Raw genomic sequence first — 24,635 nt, 5'->3', positions numbered from 1 at the left:
GGCGAATTAATCCATTTGAGAGGTACTGGTCTAAATAAGCCTTCAGATGAAGGTTTTCGGGTTCCGTGAGAGCATAGATTCTGCCGCAAGGAACTTGAGCACCGGGAACAAGGTCGATCTGGCAGTCATAGGGCCTGTGCAGTGGCAGCGTGTTTGCTTGGTCCTTCTGTAATACATCTTGGAAATTGTGGTATTACTCAGGCAAGGTACTAGTCACTCCCAAAGTTGCCACTTCAGGAGTCGTAGAGATACTGAAAGCAGGTTTCTGTTCTTGGTAATAACAGGCTGGAGAGCAGTCACTGGGAAAGGTTAATTTTCTTGCCCGCCAGTCAATCAAAGGGTTGTAAGTGACTAACCATGGCATCCCTAGTATGAGCCGGAATTGAGGTGCCTTGATGAGATCGAACGAAATAAGTTCCCGATGTCCGTCCTGACACAGCAAGGTTATCTCGGCTGTGCGCTGGGTTACGGGTTCTGGAAGAGATTTCTGTCCCATCCACTGTGGTTACCTTGTCTGTAGTTGGCTTGGAACACAGGGGAAGCCCCATCTCTGCAGCCAGGTCCTGATCTATATAATTCCCAACTGCTCCGCTGTCGATGTATGCTTCAATGGCATGCATTCTTGACGACCGTTGGTTATTAATTAAGATCACTGGAATTGGAAAGTGTGAGGTCGGTGGCTCTTTTCCCTCACTCGACAAACTGACCTCTGAGTTTGCCGGGCTGGGTAGTTTCCCGACTGACACTCCTTCTCTTCATCTTTTTCTGTGGCTCCAACGATCTTCCTCGGAGGTTTCACTGGGCAGTCCTTCAGGAAATGTCCTGACTTCCCGCAGTACAGACATAGTTGTTGTTGTCTCCTTTTATCTCACTCTTATTTATTAGCGGGGGTCGTACCCCTCCGATTTGCATGGGCTCCAGTAAAGTAACGCGAAGCGTGTTATCCAAGTCGGGTGTGGTTTAAATAGCATCAAGTAAGTAGTCCAGGTAAAATAGTCCCTAGGCTACCACACCCAAAACACTATACCTCATAGCTTGCTTCCAAGGAGCCAAGCTATGTGGATGCCTCTATGTTGACTGGCACTGAAATAAAGTAGTCCCCAAGCACAAGTCTTCATTAAGTATGAGCCTGGCGCCAAAGGCGCCAGGACTGGCCCCAAGAGGGCCTAGGCAAAGGATGCCTAAGCTTGTTGGGGGCCTGAGCCGAGACCCCTCCTGGCCCATGGACCTACTGCCTGCTGGTGGGGGTTTTAGGAAGTGGATCATGGCAGGGCACAGACAGGGGGGGCCTTGAACTAGGGGCCTTAAGCGTGGGGGCCGGCTTCCACCTTCCGGTGGATCCTGATGGGATATATGGGTGTTGTGTAATCTGGTTGCTAGGCAACCTAGTTAAACAAAAACAAACGGTTCTCGGAGGGCAGTGGCCACCTCAGGCACCTATATTTGTGTGCGTACCTTACTATGGTGTGTGTACTTTTCAAGCCATCTGTTATAAACATAGAAATATGCAACATATTTCTATGTTTATAAAAGTTGTCTTGAAATGTACACAATTCAAGCCATCTTTTGTAAAGCTTTGAGGACGGACTAAACCCGAGCCGTCTTTGTCCGGCAACAAAGCTTTATAAAAGATGGCTTGAATTGTGTACTTTTCAAGCCATCTTCTCTATGTTTATAAAAGATGGCTTGAAAAGTACACAATTCAAGCAATCTTTTCGAAGGCTTTGCTAATGGACAAAGAAGCCTTGTGAAAGGAAAAGAAAATATCGAGGCTGAGTACCCTCAAAAGGAAATACACCAAACGCGGGCTATAAAGATACACAGATCTTTATTCAAAGTAACTGAACAGTTTTCAAAAGACAAAGTAAATCAGGCCCTCAGTGCAACACAGGGAATACCAGCCCTGTTCGGTGTGTGAAGTGAGTGGGACTGTACATCAGAATATTCATGCCTTTTATACAGTTTTGTAACATGATGTTCAGCCCCTCTATACGTCAATAATTCCCAATCTAGGGTTTGTGCAGAGTTCACCACCGACTCACCCAGCTACATGCATATGGATCACCTTCAGTTTACATGTTCAACAAATCACAGTGGCAACAGTATATTCTCAGATCTAACATAAGCATGAGTACATATTTTAATACAATACAGTTCAACAGGTGTTCACGTTTAGCATTTACACAACATTGTGCTTATTATATGTTCATGGATTAGTATTGTTGGCACAGGTAATCCTCTATCCACAGGTCAACGAAGGACAAGGTCTCATTACATGACCCTAACATATGGCCCATGGGCAGTTTAGGCATTAACATGCATACAGAAGTCAAGACGGCCATGTTACTGACAGAAGAACACTGTCCACCATTTTAGAACACAGGATGACTTTTGGAGCGAGAATCAAAATGGCAGATGAACCTAAAATGGTGATTATTCGATCTTAGGTCAGAACCTTGAAGGGCGGATTTTGTCACAGAGCGACTGGGCTTAGGCCAATATATACAATAAAGAAGGCACAATATGATTTCCCATTCGACAGCCAGGGGCTCGGTGATCTATGAGCAGATAGATCAATGAGCCTGAGGCGTCTTTGACCCTCAGCGAACCCGGGGGCTCCGTGATGTAATCCGCAGATTAGATCACACAGCCCCCGGGACTGCCGAAGGTCAGTGACCTGGGGAGAGAAACAAAGGAACCATAACTTCCTCTTGTGAACCCTCACGCGAGCGATCTCAAAAGGAAGTTGGTGTGACTGACAGAAGTGCCAGCCAGCGACAGCTTTGCTGAAACTGCAACTTTCAGTTTCAGCGATGCTGTGGCTGGCTGGCACTTCTGTCAGTCACACAGCTGCCTGACTTTAAAATGGAGGGCGCTCCTCCTGTCGGGGCTATGGCAGGATATTATGCTCGAGGCCCATGCCCAGCCCCACTTTTTGGAGACTGCCAGGGCCTGGCCCCCAGCTGGCCCCAGCCCACTTAAAGCACTGCACATAGGGTTAGGTGACAGCTGCTGAGTTATTATTTCTATCAGCCTACATATTCTTTATTTTTTAGGAATTCCTTCTGCAAAATGTGCTCTAAAATGCACCATGTCCACCTGGGAAGGGGTCAAGCTAGGTTGCTTGCTCATGTTCACGGGGATGGGAATTCTTGCCCCCGAAGTGAAAATCAAAAGTGAACATCCACATGGCAAGTGCAGGGATTTTTCCACAGTAAATGAAATGCAATTTTGTGGCTCTGCCTCTTCCTGCAACCACGACCTCAGACCCGAACGGGACGGTCGTTGTTGGAGCTAGGCTGCTTATTGATGAAATCTAACCTTTTCTCTTTTTGTGGCTACCTGGGTGTGTACCACTTGACAGACAATCGTCCCACGGAACAGAACACTGCAAAAACTCACTTGGTTAGTAAATCACCCAAACCTTCCAAGAAAATAAAAACATTGCATGTTAGTCATTATTTTCTTTTTGCTATGGTGCCAATTTGCCACTCACAACTGTGGGGAGAGGGAGGTCGGGTGGTAATGGTGCAGGGCGTTAGCAGGGGAGCAATGAAGACAATGCATGGTAGAGGAGCGGGCAGAGGATGTGGAAAGAGACTAAAGGTGGAGTGCAGGGAAGGCACAAGAGGATCAATGGGAATGAAGAGAGGTGCAGTGAGAGCACAGCAGGAGGATGAGAGCAAAGATGAGGGCACCGTGCGTGGAATGGAAATAAAGATGGGCCACAGTGAGGGCAAAGTAGGATGAATGGGATCAAAGATGGGGTGCAGTGAGAGAAGGATGAATGGGAGTAAAGATGGGGTGCAGTGAGAGCTCAGAAGGAGGAATGGCAGAAAAGCTTGAGTGTGGAGAGGCACAGGAGGAGGAATGGGAGTACACTTGAGGTGTGGTGAGGTCACAGAAGGATAAATAGGATAAAATATATAGTTTAGTGAGAGCACAAAGGGTATGAGGGTAAGGAGGGAGTGCTCTGAGGACACAGGATGTATACTGGAAGTAAAGATGCGGTACAGTGCGGGCACAGGCGGCTAGATGGGATTAAAGATGGGGTGTGGTGAGGGAACGGAAAGTTGAATGGGGTAAAGACGGAGGACATATAGGATTAATGCAAGTAAATATGAGGTGCGGCCAGGGAAAAGAAGGATGAATGTGAAAAAAGCTTGCGTGTGGAGAGGCACAGGAGGAGATATGGGAGTACACTTGAGGTGTGGTGAGGGTACAGAAGGATGAATAGGATAAAATATATAGTTTAGAGAGGGCACAGGGGCGGAATGAGGGTAAAGAGGGGGTGCTGTGAGGACAGAGGATGTATATTGGAAGTACAGATGAGGTGCAGCGAGGGCATAGAGAGGTGAATTGGATTTAAGATTCGGTGTGGTGAGGGCACAGGAGACAGTATGGGCGTAAATGGGGTGCAGTGAGGGCATAGAGAGATGAATACGACTAAAGATGGGGTGTGCTGAGGAACAAGACGAGGTATGGGAGAACAATGGTAAACCTGTGAGGGCAAGGAAGTGGGAATGGGAGTAAATATGGGGTGTGGTGAGGGAACAGAAGAATGAATGGGATTAAAGATAGTGTGTGGTGTGGGCACAGGAGGGTGAATGGTAGAAAAGGTGTATGGTGGGGCCACAAGAGGAGGTATGGGAGTAAAGCTGGGGTGTGGTGAGGTCACTGAAGGATGAATGTGATTAAAGATAGGGTGTGGTGAAAGCACAAGAGGGGGCATAGGGGCAAAGGCTGGATGTGGTGAGGGTACACAAAGATGAATGGGATTACAGATCTGTCTGGTGGGGGCACAAAAGAATGTATGGGAGTAAAGATTAAATTCAACAAGGGAAAATAACTAGAAATGGGAGGAAATTTGGGGTGTAGTGAAGGCACAGAGGAGTGGATGGGGTTAAAGATGAGGTGTTGTTTGGGCACAGTATGATGAATGGGAGTAAAGATGGGGTGTGGTGCGAGCACAGAACAATGAATGGAAGTACAAAATTATTACTGTAAGAGCAGAAGAGGAGGTATGGGAGTAAAGATGGGTGGCAGTGAGGGAACAGAAGAATTAATGTGATTAAAGATGGCGTGTGGTGTGGGCAGAGGAGGGTGACTGGGAGCCATGGTGTATGGCGAGGACACAAGAGGATGTATGGGAGTAAATATGGTGTTTGGGGAAGGCACAGAAAGATTAATGGGATTAAAGATGGGTATGGTGGGGGCACATGAGAATGAATGGGAGTAAAGATTGAATTCGATCAGGGAAAAGACAAGAAATGGGAGAAAATATTGGGTACGGTGAAGGCACACAGGAATGGATGGGGTTAAAGATGAGGTGTGGTGTGGGCACCTGAGGATGAATGGAGTAAAGATGGGGTGTGGTACAAGCCCGGAAGGAAGAATGGGAGTAATGATTGTGTGTGGTGTGTACAGAGGAGGGTGAATGGGAGAAAAGGTCTATGGTGAGGACAAAAGCGGAGTGTTGAGGGCACAGTAGGATGAATGTAATTGAATATAGGGTGTGGTGAAGGCACAAGAGGGGGAATAGGAGTAAATATTGGGTGTGGTGAGGGCACAGAAAGATGAATGGGATTAAAGATGAGTGGGGTGGGGCAGAAGTGGATGTATGGGAGTAAAGATTGGATTCAATGAGGGAACAGAACTAGAAATGGGAGGAAATATGAGGTGCAGTGAGGGCACAGAGAAATGGATGGGGTTAAAGATGAGAAATGGGCACAGTATGATGAATGGGAGTACATATGGGGTGTGGTGCAGGCACAGAAGGATGAATGTGGGTAAGGAAATATCACTGTGAGAGCCCAAGAGGCGGTATGGGAGTAAAGATGGGTGGTGGTGAGGGCACACAAGAATGAATGGGGTGTAGTGAGGGTACAGAATGGTAGATGGGAGTAAAGCTAGGATGTGGCAAAGGCACAAGAGGGGGCATAGTTGTAAATATTGGGTGTGGTGAGAGCACAGAATAATGAATGGGATTTAAGATGAGTGTGGTGGGGGCACAAGAGAATGTATGGTAGTAAAGATTGAATTTGACGAGGGGAGAAAACTAGAAATGGGAGAAAAAACAGGGATGCAGTGAATGCAAAGTGGAATGGATTGGGTTGAAGATGAGGTGTGCTGTGGGCACAGGATGAGGAATGTGAGTGAAGAAGTATTACTCTGAGAGCAAAAGAGGAGTCATGGGAGTAAAGATGGGTGGCAGTGAGGGAACATAAGAAAGAATGGGATTACAGATGGTGTGTGGTGTGGGCAGAGGAGGGTGAATGGGAGCAAAGGTGTAAGGTGAGGACTCTAGAGGAGGTATGGGAACAGCAATGGGGTGTGATGAGTGCACAGAAGTGTATCACGGGTCTTCTAGGGCCTGTAATAAATAAGTTACCAGTAGCCCAAAAAGGAGCACACACCGGGCAAGAGGAAATGCTGTTTATTACAGCCGGGTGAGCACAAATCAAACAGCACAGTGAAACAGAACTGATTGATGAGAGCTGATAAACTGTCTCACAGTGAACAGCAGTTTTATACCATTAATACAATGCTTGTTCAGTTAGATACAGTTGCAGTTCAAGCTTCACATATTCTCGGTTCCCAAGAAGCTAACTGGGTGTACTATGCCATACCCTTATAGCAAGGCACACATTAGTTAAACATGATTGGAGCAAACAGATCTACCCCTTTTCAGCCCATCTCTTACCTGTGTGGCACCACATTGCTTTCTGCTGTATCCCACAAACAGTTTGCAATTAGTAATAACATAATTGTGCTGACCTCCGGTTCTTTATTCAACTGCCATTGGTCAGCACCAGAAAGGAAGGAACACTAGAGACCCTGAACTAGTGGGAAGGGAGTCATTCGCACGGCCCCTGCAAGAAGTAACTTCATGAAAACTATTGTGAACACTCTAAGGGCTTGTTATTTTTGAGGGTACAAGAGACTTGTTGGGAGTAAAGATCGAGTCTGATGAGGGCGAAGATGTAATGGAGCATGCACTGTCAGTTTTACAGTATTATAAGATTTCCAATAGTTTTGGGTGTGTGAGGGGGCTCAAGACCATGCTTTGACAATCCTGGTTCATATCTTGCCTTATAATACCTGCCCTGTCTGTTTATGGTACCACGGAATAATACATATGTTGCTGCAAAGCAAACTCAGAATGTGGTCTAATCCAAGAGTATGACCTGTGGAAGGTGAAGGTTGTTGGGAACAAACGGTAAGGGAGTGCCATGACAGACTCAATAAAATAAGTATGTTCATGTCTGGCGCTGGAATCTTTGGGGCTGCAATATAAGTACCGAAAGAACAGCAACGAAGGTGCCTTATGCCCTCAGCGGCCACAAATGAGCAGTACTATGGTAGGGATAAGAGGGTGACCCTGGAGACAGTTCGAATTAGGCAGGTTCCCTCGTGAGGACACAGCCCTGAGGTTGTTTCTCGAGCAGTCATTGTGCTATGCCAGCAGACCGTTAAGGAACCTTGACTCGTTCTGAAGACTGAGCCCCTCTTAGGGGTTGCTGAGATCCACCCCTTCTTAACCTCTTTCCCTGAGCTGCAGTTGCCTAGTTAGGTTAACAGGTTGCCGAACAAAGTCCCAGGACAGTTTTCAGGCCTAGAATTAGAAGGAATAGGATTGCCTTTGCATTCATTACATTAAGAAAATACTGTTCCAACATGGCTGCTTTCACCCCATTAATCATGTGACCCTTGCTGTTGATAATAAACAGGTTTGGTTAACATTGGTTAACATTCTTTAATGAGAGCCTTGCACACTAGGGGTGGGGAGTACCCATTTGATATACAGTGGCTGGGGAGATGATGTGAACCGCCTGACAGCGATAGCCATGGGTGTGGGGGAGGACTTTTTTGAACCTTCTTGTTTTGCTGCCCATTTTGATGTATTGTTATGCTTTTTTTACCTTGCCGTGCCTTTCATGCCTTGGTGTATTTTGGCATCTCAACTGTATGTACCGCTCGCTAAACCTTTTACTTTCTGTCTTATATCACATACACCGACTACGCCATTCACACACAGCATCCCTCTTCCTCCAGAGAAACTAACACAATCATAAATCTTCTTCTCCCTCACCAGCTTTTATTACACCGCCACCAGCCCACCAATCATTCCTTTGAGGATACACCAAGTTCCTTTCTGGTCACATACACCTCTACAGAGCCATCTTTAGCGATTTTGGGGCGCAGGGCAGAGACAGCTTTGAGGCCCCCCTCCAACCAAAAAAATGAAGGGGACAAATATTCTCTGTTCACAAACCGACACCCCTTTGTCCTAATCACAATCCTCTGGTCATCCGTGATGTTCCGTTGTGCCCCCCTTCTCGCATATAGGAGTTGCCCGTTTTGCTTGATTCTTCTACCCTGCCCCCCCTCCAATCCTCTCCTAGCCTCCCCCCCACATCCTACCTTTGCAGGAGTCTGTCCTGATACATTATGGTTTCCCCATCAATGCTTGGATTTGACTTTTATTGACTTTGTTGACTCACGGTGTGCCACCCTCTCTCAACTCCCATGCTGGATTTCCCCTGCATCTTGTACTTATGGTGGCCCTGAATCATGCTGTTCCCATTTTCATCTTCAATCCTGGCTTGTATTTGCTGTTCTCTTGTAACATTATGTGTTACTACCGACTTCTGCAATTGTATTCGCTCTCCCCTCTTGCTTCTCCACTTTTTCACTGCTCACTCTCTGTTCTCTTCCTTTCTCCCTTTTCCTAGATCCTCCCTCCCCCCTTACTTTCTTCTATGCATTTACTCTATCAGAATTGTCCTTGACCTAGTATGATAGCAACCTTGTTTCTCTCCTCCCACTCCCCTACTTGTTTTCTCCCCCCCGCAGCACTATCTGAAATGTCATCAGGCCTAGTATATTAGTCACTTGTTTTGTTCCTCCCCTCCCTTTCTGCATCCCTCTCCCTCACCTTTTGTTAATCTCTGGCTCTACCAGAAATGTCGTCAGGCCTAGCACGGTAGTCGCCTGTCTGTTTCCATTTCCTCCCCTCTCTTCCTTGTGTTTGTTATATTTTGTAAAATAAGTGCACTGCCCTTTTTAAATAAGGCAATCAGATGGGCCCCCCTCAAGGTGGAGGTCCGGTGCTTGTGGCCCTTTTGCTCTCCCATAAAAACGTTGCTACACCAGTGGTGGCCGGTAGGTATGGGCAGGTGGGGCGCCTCGCCCTCTCTTGAGTGCAGGCCGCACATTCCTATTATTTGCGGGGGGACTGTGCTGCCTGTCACTAAGCATAGGTGTGTCCCCCACTATGTTTTATTTTCATTTATATCTTCGATGCGTAGCCCAAAGGGCTCCACTAAATGAGCAGAGTGCAATTATGAGAGGTCAGCAGGATGTAGGAAGGTCAGCCCCGCCGCCTCTCATCATTGTGCTACTAGCATAGAAGTGTGCTGATTGACAGGAGAGGAGTCCTCTCCCTTTCTATCAGCCAGCACGGTCTGTAACGGGTGAGTCTTCTCGCCTGTGTCGTGGACAGTGTCGGCATGTTGGAGGTACGAGGTAAGTGAAAACGAGTTATGCATGACGTTGTTGTGTAATTTGTTTGTTTATGCATGCGTGCAAGTGGGGTTGTCAGAGTGCACAATGTTTGTTTTTAAATATGCGTGCATGACTGATGCATGAGTGAGCGGGTGAAGGAGAGGATATGTTGTGTGAATGTAAAGATGCGCAGATCAATGAGAGAGTATATGTTGTGTGAATGATTAAATGTCTGGGTGAATGAGAGTATATGTTGTGTGAATGATTGAATGTCTGGGTGAGTGAGAATATATTTTGTACGAATGCATGAATGCCTGGCTGAATGAGAGAGTATATGTTGTGTGAATGTATGAATGTCTGGGTGAATGAGGGAGTATATGTTGTGTGAGTGATTGAATGCCTGGGTGAATGAGAGAGTATATGTTGTGTGAGTGATTGAATGCCTGAGTGAATGAGAGAGTATATGTTGTGTGAGTGATTGAATGCCTGGGTGAATGAGAGAGTATATGTTGTGTCAATGCCAGATGAATGAGAGAGTATATATTTTGTGAATGCCTGGGTGAACGAGAGAGTGTGTGTTGTATGAATTTAGAAATGCCTTAGTGACGGCGAGTGTGTATGTTGTGTGAATGTATAAATGCCTTGATGAATGACTGAGTATGTGTTGTGTGAAAGTATGAATGCCCCAGTGAATTATAGAGTGTATGTGGTGTGATTGGCTGGGTGATGGAGAGAGTATATGCTGTGTGAATGTATGAATGCCTGGGTGATTGAGAGAGTGTATGTTGTGTGAATGAGAGCATGTGTGTGCCTGACCTGCACATAGTGTGTGAAGGGAAGCAGGTCTCTTATTTAGGTGTGAGGGGGTGGTTGCTACTGGCGCCATTGGCATTAACACTGGGTATCATCGGTAACACGAGCATGAGTGCTAAGACATAGGTAGACTGGCATATTTGGGTGCAGCCAGTCTAGCTAACTTTGTTACAGTGACATGTTTTTTCTTTTTTTGGGCATCAAGGGTAAAGCACTACCATTCTTTAGGCCAGGTAACAAGGATGATAATGACGCCATAGAATTGGCAAGTCACTTGGGAAACACACATTTTGAGATCCTTAATATTGAGCCCACACATGTTGGTGGCAACATCTTGGACTGGGTTGCTGTCCGGAATATCTCAATGAACCTCACTAAGACAAGTCCCTACATCTGGTCGGACCACCCCTTTGTGGAATGCTTGATGTCCCTCCCTAATACCCCTAGAAAGATTCACAGTGTCCCTAAGCTTGTCACAAATAGGAACATGAAACGGATTACCCCAGAAGACCTTAGTCATTGCTTTACATCGATGATGGAGAATACGTCTGAGGTAGACCCTTCCAGAAGTTTTAGTTAATATATATAACAGTTACCTCACTCGGGCCTTAGATAGGTTGGCTACTTTGAAGCATAGACGAGTTAGAGAAAAGAGTTATAAAAACAACTGGTTCACTCAGAAGTTGAATATACTAAAAAGAGAAAAAAGACAAGCAGAACGTGCTTCGGAGGAAACCCAGTCTAATGAAAATAAATTGAATTGGAAAGCTCTTCAAACACAGTATTAAGAGAAGATCTTAGAGGCAAAGCAAACCTTCTATAATATTGAGATTGAGGAGGCAGGGAAAGATTCCAAAAAACTATTTGAAATCCACTGTAATCTGGAAAAGCACTTATTCCACCCTAAAACCCATGCCCCTACTAGCGAAGATTGCACTGGGGTTCATCTGGCTTTTGCAAAAAGAATTGAGGATGCCAAAGCCAAAATCTCCCAGTCGCTGGAAAAAGAGGTGCAAAGTAAATCCCTACCTGTGAGTGACAAAGTTCACACAAACCTCTTTCACTTTCAGCCAATCACTAATATCGAAATGGACACTATTCTTCGAGCTATGCACCCTACACACTGCCAGGGAGAAATTCTCCCATCTAAATGTATCTTTAGAAATCCTGACATCATTGTCCCTTTCATGACATGTTTTGTGAATTTTAGCTTTCAACATGGCATAGTTCCAGACAAGGTTAAACAGGTAGCGGTTACACCTTTACTGAAAAAAACAAATCTTGACCCAAGTGATCCAAGTAATCTTCACCCCATAACCAACTCGCTTTTCCTGCTGAAAATCGTTGATAAAGTGGCATCAATCCAATTCCAACAGTATCTGGATACGCGGGACATATTGCATGCTATGCAATCAGGATTCCGTGCACAACATGGCACGGAAATCGCCTTGATAGATTTACAGTGACATATACTTAGTTTTTGGAAAAAGGTGTGGCTGGCATGCTTGTACTCCTAGACTTGTCAGCCGTCTTTGATTTACTGGATCATAGTCGCCTTCTAGATACCCTACGCACCGTAGGGGAGTGATATGAGGAAGCAGTAAACTGGATAAACTCATTTCTAAGCAGCAGGGAATCTTGTGTATGTTGGGGTGAGGCAGCATTTGATGGGGAAAACATTCTTCACGGAGTTCCGCAGGGGGACTGCCTTTCACCGACATGGTTCAACGTGTCCTTGAAGCATTTTTGTAATCTACTTACCACCATAGGCATCTACTTCGTCACCTATGCCGATGACACCCAGCTCGTGATGGAGCTGAGCGGTGACTACTAGAACGACTCATCCAGGTTAGCATCGATATACGACTTAATAAAAGAGTGGATTTCCAGTAACTGGTTGTGCTTAAACCCCGCCAAGAGGGAGCGTTTGATCTTTGGTTCCACAAAATGAAGAGCTAAAATAGTCTCGGGAGGACAGCTCAGGGGCAACGTGCTCGCCTTGCAAGCAAAACGACACGGAGCATCGATCCCCGGGTCCGCACTTAGAAATCTCTGGGTATTAAGTGCGTTATAAATAACCAATCATATCATATCATATCAGGTCTGGAATATAAAACCATGCATCTAGAGGGAAATGCCATTAGCACTCTTGAGACGGTCATGACACTAGGAGTCTACATAGAAGCTTCCCTCAGTTCTAAGGGGCAAATAAATGATGTGGTCAGCAGGTCACAGTATCATTTGAGAGTATTGAGACAGGCTAAACCCTTCCTGACCCCAAGAAATCGTGAAGTTCTAGCCCGGGCAATTGTTATGCCCTGGCTGGACTACTGCAATGCCCTCTTAATAGAGGCTAAATAACAAAGTATCTCCAGACGGCAGGTGATTCAGAATGAGGCTGTTCGAATTATTTCCGATATCCCTAGGAGGGAGCACATTTCCGGAGCCAGAAAGAAACTTCACTGGCTGCCGGTATCAGTGAGGCCAAGGTATAAGGCTCTCTTGGTGGTCCATGGTTGCATACACAGGAAGGCTCCATTGTACATCAAGAAGCGTATAATACTTTATATACCCACTAGACATCTGCAATTGGGTGCCCATGGACAACCAGTGGTCCAGTGGATGCGCTTTTGACTTCGTTACAGCCATGTCCTGGAATGCTTTGCTTCTGAAGTTACGATTGAAAAAAGGCCATGTGGCTTTTTGGAAACAACTGAAGACTTAGCTGTTTGGATGATTTTAGGATGATCTTCACTCTTTCTGCCCCCCTTACTTCTGTCTTGTGTTATTTTTTATTTCTGAATTCCTTGTCTCTCGTGTTTATGTCTGCGCCCTGATGCCTGCGGGCTCCGGCGCATTATAGATTTTTAAAAAAAGCAAACATGATGACTGCTACTACATAGCTAGACTGGCATAATTGGGTTCCACCAGTCTTGCTACACTTTCTTCTGTGGCATGGTATTTTTTACTGCCCATCAAGGATAATGCAAACATGAATGTTATTATGTTCTTAGGCTGGCTTTTATTGGTGCATCTAGTTTGGATGTACTTTCTTACGGTGGTGTGGCACTTTTACTAGAAAAAGCCAACAGGATTAAGTTCTTATATGGCAATAATGGCATCTATTGGTGCAGTCTGCACAGATATGTATGGGCACAACCAGCCTGAAGATGTTTTTTATACTTGCATTGTGGACAAAGGCATCGTGAAAATGTTTTGGAAAAAGCTAATCTGCACTGTTAATGACTGGCATGGATTTGTTCATGTTCACCATACAAAACTGATTGCAAACCTAGTGGCTTTTAACCCAATTTTCACAACATTTGTGCTAGAAAAGTCACAATGTTAACCTATCCTTTTAAACAAGTTCTCGTGGGTGTGGGGGTGGGCAGGAGGGAACCCTCTAAACCAACTTTGTTGGTTCAGACTCCCTTGCTACGTATGGTTATTCCAAAATATTCGAAGCAAACATTTACTCCCCTCCTATTAAAAAATCACCAGCCACCACTGCTCCGCAACACTAGTACCATCACATCCATTCAGCCAAAGAAATACCAACACACAGAGCCTGGATTCCTCGGATCTGCATGCATCAGCTCAACACAAAGCAGTCTTGCGCTGATCCCTCTGTCCCCGCTAACCAAACCCGAACGTTTTCCTGCATTTCCCAAAGTGCCACGAAACCATGCAAAGGGCAATCGATTGCTGCATGAAACCCAATAGCATAACCTAAAAGGAAAGGAAGATGACGCATACTTTTAGCTGACTTGACAAAAACTCGTACCGGGAGGATAGCTCAGCAGCAACAGGTTCGATCACCGGGTCTGCGCTTAGAAACCGCTGGGTATTTAAACGTTTTATAAATACGCAACTAAAACAAACAACTACACAAATAACACAAACAATTCATGTAATAGCGCCTCAATGCCCTGTGTGAGCGCTTTAAAAATGCAAATAAATAAAATAAAAAAGGGGGAACAACATGGGAATGCATCTGCCCTAGCCTAGCTTCGCAGGAGATTTTTGTTTTCAATTGAACCTACAGTCCTTTTTTGAATATTTTGATATCCCCTGAGCGCAGACACGCATTTCCCTGTTGACGGGATCCCATTTGTGCCTGGGATTTGTGTCTAGCAGCAGATTTCTAGAACGGTCCACTCCATTTACAACAATTGCGTGCCCAAGGCAGCGAGAGGTCACTAGACATATGTAAACCGACGGCGGGTCACATCGGCCAGGGCATATCTCTCCCGCCTGCCCTAGATGTCTTTGTTTTAGGTGGTATGAAATGGTGAGCGGCTCTTGCGACTGGACATGATGCTTTTCAGCCATGCCAAGCCCCTGGCATATTGCAACAAGTACTGGCAAAGACAACCATGTTGGCTATTGTGCAGGTATGGGATAGACATTTTCCAGGCACTGGCATAATATACCACCTTGCATAAGATGGCAACAGCTTGCAAATGCGCTTAGTACCTGGGCATGTTAATACAGTCCCAGGCAAATGCTTATGTATGCCTATTCAAGAGCCAATACTGTTGTCTTTGCGAATGCTTCTTTTTTTATGGGAATTCGGTGCAATGAACAGATACAAGGACACACATATTGTTTATAAATCAAGTGGCTGAAGGCACACTTGGATAAGACATTTTATTCCACCAGGAGTTGTTTCACAGATACAATTAAGCCATTACCTTCAGAAGACTGCTTAGAAATAACAATGGATTAAAATAGGCTATTTAATGTAGTAACCCACAAGTCAGGCTGTTTCCTAGTAATCATAAGTGCAAGTTGACCTCCAGTCCAGAGCCATATAGCAATGCATTGTGGGAATGTAAATGAAATGAAATGTTTGTATTTTTTTTCTCATTGGGAGATAACATTGGCCACCCCTTAAAAGCAGGGAACTAAACTCAAAGAGTGCAGACGTGTCTGTTTTTTGGTAGTAGAGGGGCAATTAGTGGGCGGGAATGAACGTATGAGCTAGCATTGCCCTCGGCGGTCAATGAATGGATATAAAATAAAAGAACACCCAACCGGTGAGTGTCCAATCTCACGCCCCCTCTCTCTATTATCTCCACTTGCCAAGCCAATAATGCCCTCTTATATTCAACGCTTACAGTGCCACCTATTAACCAAAAATACAATTGTGTGATATGGTAGAGAATTGTAACATCTCTTTCCTGTGCGGTCATTGTGCTTGCAGTGTGTTTTTTTGTGTCCTCTGTCTGTTTTTGGTGTGTTTATTCCTGTGTGTAATTGGGGAGGCATGTCAGCTCTCAGACACGCAGAAATGTTCCCTGGGTCGTTGTTTAACTTGTTGTTGTAATTCCATCAGCCGGCCTGTGTTAGCCAAGGAGGTGTCAGAGGTGCCGCAGGACTCTGCCCCAGCCCTCCGCTCGCCCATTTGTCCTCAGTATCATGAGTCAGTCAACGGGCCGGAGAAGGTCATTGGCAAAAATGTCCCTCAAGTGGTGTGTGCGGTATCACTACATATTATCTCTACCAAAAATATTGCCGTATATATGGTCCTCTGGAACGGCCATAGGTGATATTTTTGGGGGGGATCATTTTTGGGCTTTTTGGGAGAAGGGGTTTTGGGGATGTTCCCCGCTCCTTTAAAAATAATGCGGGACTTGCAGGGGTGCCCCCGCAGGTTGCATGCCTTAATATCGCCTCAAAAATCTGGCGATATTTTTGCGGAGATATTAACATATGGACCCATGTGTGCGGGAGGACACTGACAACCGTGTGTTCACCCTCCTTCAGTGGCCATACCGCATGCAGATCAATGAACCTAGGCAAGGGGGGGGACTTCTAAGGGGGAGGGAGGGTTGAAGTTCCAGCGCCCTGCTCCCTGCAGTGCCTAAAAGCTTAGTGCTTTGGACTCTTAAGACATTGACACTCCATTTTCAGTGCTATGTTAAAACTTGTTGTCACGACATTAACCACATTACAAACAACTGTCTGCGCATTTTAACGCCATTTCCGAAACGGACCCTTTTATCTGGGCGGCTGGGCCACCCAATAGCTTTGTGAACATTGCTTGCAGGCACTTTACCCCCAAACAACCCCCCCCCCTACGCTGCCCCCGGACCCCCATACTGGCACCGTCACTTTGTTGGACCAGGAATGTGCGGGGGAGTCCGGAAACTGCACCTCTTAGCTCTGTAACCTTCAGATCTTTCAAGGTTACAAACTCTTCCAGCTGAAGTTGAAACCCTCCTTACCATCTCCTTCAACACCCAATAGGTTTGATTTTTGTTCCAAATGTGTTAATTGTTCTTGCTTTTTATTTTTGCCATTTGTGGCCCGTTGTTGCTATGTTGTGCGTTGCACAAGCAACAAAGCAAGTATTAGACTACCCCTTGGAGGATAGCCTAATACTTGCTTTGTTGTTTGTTTGACTTCAGAGGCCGTGTTCTTCAATTAAGGCCCCCATTAACACAAAAAGTGAGGGACAGAACCCATTGTGTTTACATGTTGTGCGTTGCAGCCAAAGCAACCTGAAGCCCTGCTAAGAAGCATTGAGGCAGATAAGTGCAACATAGAACACACCTGAAACACGTGAACCTCGCCCTTCAGAAAACCGCTGAGTTACAGCAGTTTAACGCCCACTTTACCCGGCAACAGGGTGTGTGAGGTAAACTAGGTTTCGAAAAAGGAGGGTATGGGGTAAGAAATAGATGCTTACAAATATGCTTTTGTGTGGAAACAAAACTGCACTCCACCGGTTTTTCAGGTTGGATTAAAAGAGACAGGCGGTTCTATATAAAGGCGGACCGTCCCGACCCAGTCACCAGAGCTGCCTGACCTGCTGCTGCCTCTACCGCTGCTCCGACAGGTAAGATGCCCTGCTGGCGAAAGAAACCCTTCAGCGGCCTGCGCTGTGGATCATGCCAGTGTGTTGTGTGATGTTTTATGTTATTTGCATGGCACTTCTGGTGCCCGCTGCCACGTCCCCAGGCCCCATTCTGAGCTCCTGATAGTGAAGAGATCAGACGTTCTCCCCTCCAGTTTCCGGCACCACCCTTCTGAAGTGGTAAGCAGAATGGGAGGGGCGGCGTGGTGCTTTCCAGCAGCAAAAACTGCTAAAGTCTATCGTTTTGCTAGACAGATGTGCACCAGCAGCACCAGCGGGAATTTCGTAAAGGCCTGCCACTTATCTAATTTAAGAAAGCTTTCAGTAAACTAGAAATGTGGTGCTGTAGTCTAGGCAGTGCGATTTTTATAAGGGGGAACATTGTGCAGTAGAGTTTAACGGCACCTCGCGGGTGCTGCACTTAAACTCCTTTTTGACATGCTAAACCAGGGCTTTTGGGAGGAGCATCCCCTCACAGTGCCTGCCATGCATTGCTGATAGTTGATAGGGCTGTTCCCAAGCCATACATTAGGCACATGCAAAAGTCAAGGCTTTGATGCCAGGCACCACATTCTCACTTTGACGGAATATTGCACTTTTAAGGAAAGTGTTAATTCTTTATGGAAGAACACTTTCCTGTGTTTGCATTCACGTCAATACAGCCCCTTGTAAAACGGATAAACCCATACAATACATGACTGCTGACAGGTCAACTCTTAATTAAGTAATCCGAATGTCAGCACTGACATAGCATGAGAGAGATTGGGGTAATAGGAGGGCACAGGGGTGAACCCATCTTCACAGCAATCATGAAATGTATGGCTCCAGACAGGAAGGGGGGAATTGGGCCATCTTTTAACATAAAAGCTTGGGCTTGAGTCCACCAGAATGTGTGTAAACTCATTAGATGCTGTAACACCACATGTGATCAAGAATACCTAGGGAACGAACGTGAGTCTTAAAATTCAATTACTTTTTAAAAACTTGGTTTAGACCAACGCTGTCTACCATTATGACATAAAAATGTGATTTGGGTTCTGGGTCGTGCAATCTTCCATTTCGATTATGAAGAATACAGCTACCACAATGCTCTTTTGTCTAGACGTTTCCCTGTGGTATGAATTGTGTGCCCCAACACTAACACTCTCTTCTTGACACCCAAACACAATATACCCACACAATATACACTGACCAACTATGCCACTCACCCACGGCCATTTAAAATCCCTCTCTAAAGGCATCAAACAGAATTCTACATCTCTCCAACCAACTTACATACCAGCAACCCAGCCTATGCACCCCAGGCCCATGAGGCTTTCATGTGACACACATGCCCCTGTGACCTCATCACTGACCACCACGAAACAGATCTGCACACAGTATCCGGGTTCTCCCAAGTACACACATCAACACAGCAGCAAAGCTATCTTGCATGTACCCCCTCTCCCTGCTTACATAACCCAGACCCACAAGAGCGCCTGGAAGCCAGGGAAATGGCAATGGTCTGCAGTGTACATTCCAGTAATGCAACATAACATTACCATGTTTCAGATGAATTTACATGTTGTCTGCTTTAGGTGATTTGTGTAATTCACAAGTATAAGACCATATTATTTTAATTCTTGAAAGCCAAAACTTAAACACTTGTATTAACTAGTGCTTGAAAGGAATATGGTTAGGTGCCTACATTTCTGAGTGGGTTCAAATCCAGGCTCCATTGCTTGACCAAATTCTGTGCTCCTGGGCAAATAATGTAATGTTACGTTGCCTTACATGCAAAAATGCTATTCCTTTCAAGTGGTTAAGCTCACCAAATTCAAAAACGCCCGCCTAGCAGTGAGGAAGATTGAACGATTTTGGGGACAGAATGTGCTCCTCTGTTGGTGCCTCCAGAGCTCTCATCCTGAACTGTTATCGCAGCACTGGTCTCTCCTCACTCCCATATCCATTGATGTGAGAGGGGATATATATTCTCCCCCTGCCAGTTAGTGTACCAGAGATTCTACGGTATCCGTATAATTGGTCTAAAGGAATAAAATAAAATTGTGAATTTGATCGAATTTCGGCCGTACGAAAATTGCATAAAGCCGAAAGTTAAAACACATTTACCATTCGGTGTCATTATAGTGAACAAGGCTAGTCGGGGTTGTAGGGGTGTCCCCCACACCTTGTTCACTATAATGGCATCAGGGGTTGCGGCAGTGTCCCCCTTTTGAGATTGGATATATATATATATAAATATATTTTTTTAAAGAAATTTAAAAAGAAAAAAGGACCCTGCGGCGCCGGGTCTCATGCACGTAAGTGAAGGGAACCGGCGTTGCAGAGGGATGGTGCCGCCAACAGGTAAGTAAGGGGGTGGGGTGAAGCGGGTTGCCACAAATGTCAGCAGGAGAAAAAACAGAAAGTTGATTTCTTGTAAATAACTTTCGTATTTTTCTCCCACGGACATTTCGAATTCGACGCTTTCATGGACCTCCAGATTCTAGTGTGGTGGACTGACTGTGACAGACCCAACACTCATTTCCTGCACTGTTGCTGCCAGTCACCAGAGTTCCTTTGGCAGGCCGGAGCTGTCCGACAGGAGAATGAGTGGCAACTTTTGCTATGCCCTGTTATGCTATGCCCTGTTATGCCCTGCTTTACTATGCTATGCCATGTTATTGAGTCTTGTAGAGTACACCTTCTGCCATTTTCATTATTCTTTGACTCTTCAGATCTTAAAACGGAGAGGGTAGAGAACTAACATAGCAGAGGAGGGAGCAGGGCAAGCTTGCTTTGTTTCAGGGTTGGGTGCAGCCCTGAAAAAATAGGGCTCTCCTGGGTGTGCACTTTTGAGCTGTTTTGTGAGTTATCTTGAGTGGTAATTATTGTGAGATAGAGTTTGCTAGTAATCAGTTTGTGGTTGACTGTGGGGTCTGGCAGAGTGGTACAGGAGAACGCTGGGAGTTGTTTTGATGCATCTGTGATGGGTTAATGAGGTTTCTAGGGAAATGTATTGCAGACGCATGAGTCTTTGTGTTGTGTATATTCCATTGTATTAGCCTGTGTTGCTAAGGTGCTCACGTCGCATGTGCAGATGTTTTTTTGGTTAGAGGGGAAGGTAGATTGAACTTGAGGTGGTTGCTGTAACTATATCTTGCCCTGCAGACCACCCATTAACAACTGGGGACAAGCTTTTCACTTTGAAAACATCACAGTGGGTGGGATGTGTTTGTTTATTTCCAAGCAAGACATTCTTTCTCCAGCTTTTATGATATAGTATGTGACGTTAGGTTTAGTCCTGGGATGTCAGGGTACGTTATCCTATGGCACAAATTCAAGGCCCATAATTTGTAGTCAGTTGTCCGGGGGCTGCCCACCGACAACAAAAGACACTCCAACCATAGCGGCACGACATCTTAAATGGGATTATGGATATAGCAGCTGATACAATCAGCCACAGCACTGCCATGCTTGCAGGAAATGTGCATTCTGTCCATAATTCTTATCACACTTCCGGGCAATGCCAGTGGCCTGATGTGCTTTAAATTGCACCATATGCTGGTAACTTGACATTAGTTCCTATAAACATTCCTTGGGGAGAATGCCCTCCCCACCACCCAAAAGTAAGTTGGCCCTGCCCCAAGAAAGTCGTTGATGTGGTAGCCCCACCCTGAACATTAGGTCTAGTTGCGCCCCTGAGTATGTTATAAAGGGGAAAAGGCTTGTGATGGCATGTTTTTATGTTTTCTTTCAGATCACAAAACATTCACGATGAATTGCGAGCAGATCTGCCTGCAAATGGCCGCAATCTTCCACAAGTACGCGGACAGTGATGGAGACTGCAGCTCGCTGAGCCAGCCTGAACTTATGAAACTGGCCAAGTCAGAATTCCCAACCCTCTGCGTAAGTCAACGTTGCACTCAACTAGCATCAAGCCAGGCTGTCGATGTCCAGGGGCCCCTTTGAGGGGCCCCTGAAGTGCTCAAAGCATCCATTTAAAGAGAGGGACTGCCATGGCGCACCAGCGCTTTGGGTATGGCAGCTAAAGTGACGCAACCTCATGCTGGAGACACCTGCTATCGCCTGTAACTCGAACACTTCATGCAGACAGCAGGGATTTGGGTTGTTTGACCGAAGTGTAAGGTTTGCGGCGTAATTGAACGTGGTCAATTTTGACAAAAATCTGTTTTCACTTTGGCAAAACAAATCAAATCATGCTATACACCAAACTCCCGAAGCCCCTTCCCCTACTTACCTTTTTTCTCCCCGCCGATGCTTCTCCTGCACCCCTGCGACATCAGATCCATCCCTCTAATGCGGGTCGAATCTAACGCTGCAGGGTCCCTTTGGTTTGTTTTCTTAACATATTTTTATCGGTCGGGTGCGGGGGACATCCCTGCAACCCCCACTGGCATTATAGTGAACAAGGGTGCGGGGGACACCCATGCAGCCCCTTCTCCCCTTCTTCACTATAATGCTGTTTGAATTGGAGAATTGATCGCAATGTTCGTATTCGATCAAATCTGCGATCAAATCTCCCTTTCTAATAGTTTTATTCGGTCAAATTGGGTATTATGGACAAGTGCCATCTTGGAGCGCAATGTTAGGCACAGAGTCTTGGCCCAGGTCTAGCATAATTGCTTTTGCCACCCTTGGAGAACCTGTGAAGATGAGTGTTGAACACTGTCAGGCTGGTTCATGGTCCACTCTATTTCATCCTCCTGGTGTGCCTACGTTTAGACAGTAACTGAGGGAGTCAGGACACCCCTCTTGCATTATATCTCTGCTATTACACCTATTAAAAGTACAGAACTCTGCCCAAAATCATCCTGTAAAAGTCATTAACCCAAAATCATGAACCCATAATTACTGAATTACGAAGGCCATTTCAAAGAATACCACTCAAAGCTGGAAAATGAATCGCCTTTGCCCACATAAACAATTAATTATTCTTAGTAAATCACTGCAATCATTGTAAAATCAGAAGAGGTGGGGCCTTATGGCAGCCCCCTGTACCAGCCAACAAATATAACTTCGCCAATCCCCATAACATAGCCAATTGCCATGTCCACCAATTGAAGCCTTGTCCCACAACCCCTGCAACTGTGATTTTCGCTTGTCTTTTAATTTCAGGGCCATGTTTTGAAAGGATGGGTTAGTCATGAGGTTATGAGTGGTGGTCTGTGTGAGTCTTTGCAGTGCCTTATTAATCATTTGCAAACACCAAGTATATGTCATATGTTTCTGGTGGATTCACTTTGTAGAAGGTTTCCGCAAATAGGTCATCAGACAAAATTAATCTACTTCAAGAATAATTTAAGAGGGAGGCAGTAGAGCTTACACCCGAAAACAAAGATGGAGTGGAAGGTAGTGGGACATTAGACTCTTAGCAGGAGGAAGGGCCGTATAGGGGCATGAAGCATGGCCTCTCAGCAGAGAGACACAGCTGGTGCTGTGGAAACAGGGTCCCTAGGCCAGCAGTTGAGTGTAGAAGATTGCAAAATGGCTGCTCAATTGTGGAACCACAGGGTTACAACTGGGATAACACCCTATTCTAACAAAGCAGACTCTATTAGGCCCAAAACAAATTCGTGGCTGATCCCTGTTTGCCAAGGCTAGTAATCTTGAATTACACAACTGTGAAACACCGCGATTGCTTTCTCTGTACTCAACCGAGCCCACATGCTTCGACTTTCTCTCTCCCTTTGCAGAAATCGGAGAAAGGCGACGATATTCTGAAACTCATCTGCTCTTCGATGGACCTCAATGGAGACAAGATGATTACTTTTGACGAGTTTTGCATGTTCAATTGCGCCCTAACAACTGCCCTGCACAACCCAAAGAAGGCAGGCGGCAAGAAATAAACACAGAGACCTGCTGTAATGTTCATGTGTAATAAAGCTCTGTATTGACTGGTTCCTTGTCCAAGTGCTGCTTAAGTCGGATCTCATTTTCTGTTTGAATGTACTTAAAGAGCACTGAGGGATAGTTCAAGGGTGGCCAACTTTACAGAATGGTTTCTTGCAACACTTTAGATGCAGTGGTTCATCGAAAACACTTTGTGCTGCATACGGTGGTAGACAGCATCATTCACACTACCCTTTTCCTCCCTCCCATCCACATTTATGGCAACCTTAGTTGCAAAAGGCCTTTTAGCACAAGCACAGCACAAACAAAAGGAAACCAGTATAGAACTGTTATGCATAATGGGACCGACCAGTTAGATTTCTCTTCAAAGCGTGTCTTGGGATTTCCTAGGCCCTATTCAAGAAAAGACTTACAGACTAATTTCGATCTGTATAGATATCATCAGAAATGACTTCATGGAAAATAAAATTACAAAGATTGTCAGGCTGCGATACACAGCAGGCTTGTACAACCTTTTGAGTGTGGGGCCGAAGCATTAACTTTTTGTCAATCAGTGGGCCAGCGAGCCAAAATTCAACAACCTCACCGAAAGCAGTATCACATTAGAAAGCGATATTTTTTGACCATTGACACAACAGCATCACAGGCAGTGATGTGCCATCCAGTCCCAAAGATGGCTTTTGGTGTCAGGGGCAGTGAGTATCTAAGAGGGACCCGCCATCATAAATGATCAAAGATCAGCGGCTTGTGATTTCTTTCAGTGTGTGTAGGTGTTAACATTCTCCTGAAATAGTGGGAGCAACCGAACGTAGCGAGGGAGCTATAAGGATCGATAGAGGGTTTGGATGTGGATCTAGCGAGGGTTTGAGGGTTCCCTCCCGTACCCTAGATTTTCTTCTCAAATATAGGGTTGAAAAGGTGCATTTTACAGCAGAAAAACACACACAGCCAGCATGAAAGTGTTATATACTGGCATATGATGTGGGCAAAGGCATAATGAAAATGCTCTGAAAAGTGGTCCTGTTGGTAACTTGCCTCTATTGGGTTTTTTCATATGCAAAGATACAAAGTGGATAGCAAACACGTGCTGCACATTCCAGGCAGCCAGACCCCTCGCACCTTGTGCTTCTGCTTCCAGCACGACCCTAATCCGGCTCTATAGATGTACCTTCATAGTCACACAAACCTGCATCGGTTTATCTTCTCCTTTTAACACACAGGTTTCCACACCGTGAGCATTTTGGATAATGTCCTTGCGCCGCTCTGTTCATATTACAAGCATACCCAGAGGGTGTTCAATCTACAGTGCGTTTTTCCATACTAACGGTGAAAGGCGCTATACTAGTGACACACTACTACTACCTTGAGGTACATCGAGTCCAGCTTGGACCATATCACAAAAAACAGATTTTGATGGACCAGGAGGGTGAAAATACCAAACCTCATGCTCTACTTCTTTGTACACATTTATATAATGTACAATTATAAAGTAAGGCACAGCACTATAAAATCATTTAAACAGAATCACGCCTAAAATATGCATTCTGATCTGAGAACTAATCCAGAGAACATAACATGTAAGTTTCTTCCAATGCAAGCA

At 45.4% G+C, this 24,635-nt stretch overlaps 1 protein-coding gene across 1 annotated transcript; it reads left to right on the top strand.

Annotated features, from left to right (window-relative positions):
* The first annotated feature begins 17,002 nt into the window (after positions 1–17,002).
* LOC138580439 (protein S100-G-like) lies at positions 17,003–23,084 on the top strand. The gene is made up of 3 exons (XM_069650987.1): positions 17,003–17,164; positions 20,922–21,070; positions 22,879–23,084. The coding sequence occupies exons 2-3, from the start codon at positions 20,939–20,941 to the stop codon at positions 23,029–23,031; spliced, it is 285 nt and encodes a 94-aa protein (XP_069507088.1). The 5' UTR covers positions 17,003–17,164; positions 20,922–20,938; the 3' UTR covers positions 23,032–23,084.
* The last annotated feature ends 1,551 nt before the right edge of the window (positions 23,085–24,635 follow it).

Source organism: Ambystoma mexicanum, chromosome 1p, assembly GCF_040938575.1.
Source record: "Ambystoma mexicanum isolate Mex_15411 chromosome 1p, UKY_AmexF1_1, whole genome shotgun sequence".
Lineage (NCBI taxonomy): Eukaryota > Metazoa > Chordata > Amphibia > Caudata > Ambystomatidae > Ambystoma > Ambystoma mexicanum.
Note: the sequence above shows the minus strand (reverse complement) of the source record. Positions and strands in the feature narration are given on the sequence as shown.

Bases quoted from the DNA above. Each gene is read 5' to 3' on its own strand.
- LOC138580439 (XM_069650987.1), top strand. From the start codon at position 20,939: ATGAATTGCGAGCAGATCTGCCTGCAAATGGCCGCAATCTTCCACAAG. The intron at 21,071-22,878 runs GTAAGTCAACGT...CTCCCTTTGCAG, and splicing joins CAGAATTCCCAACCCTCTGC to AAATCGGAGAAAGGCGACGA.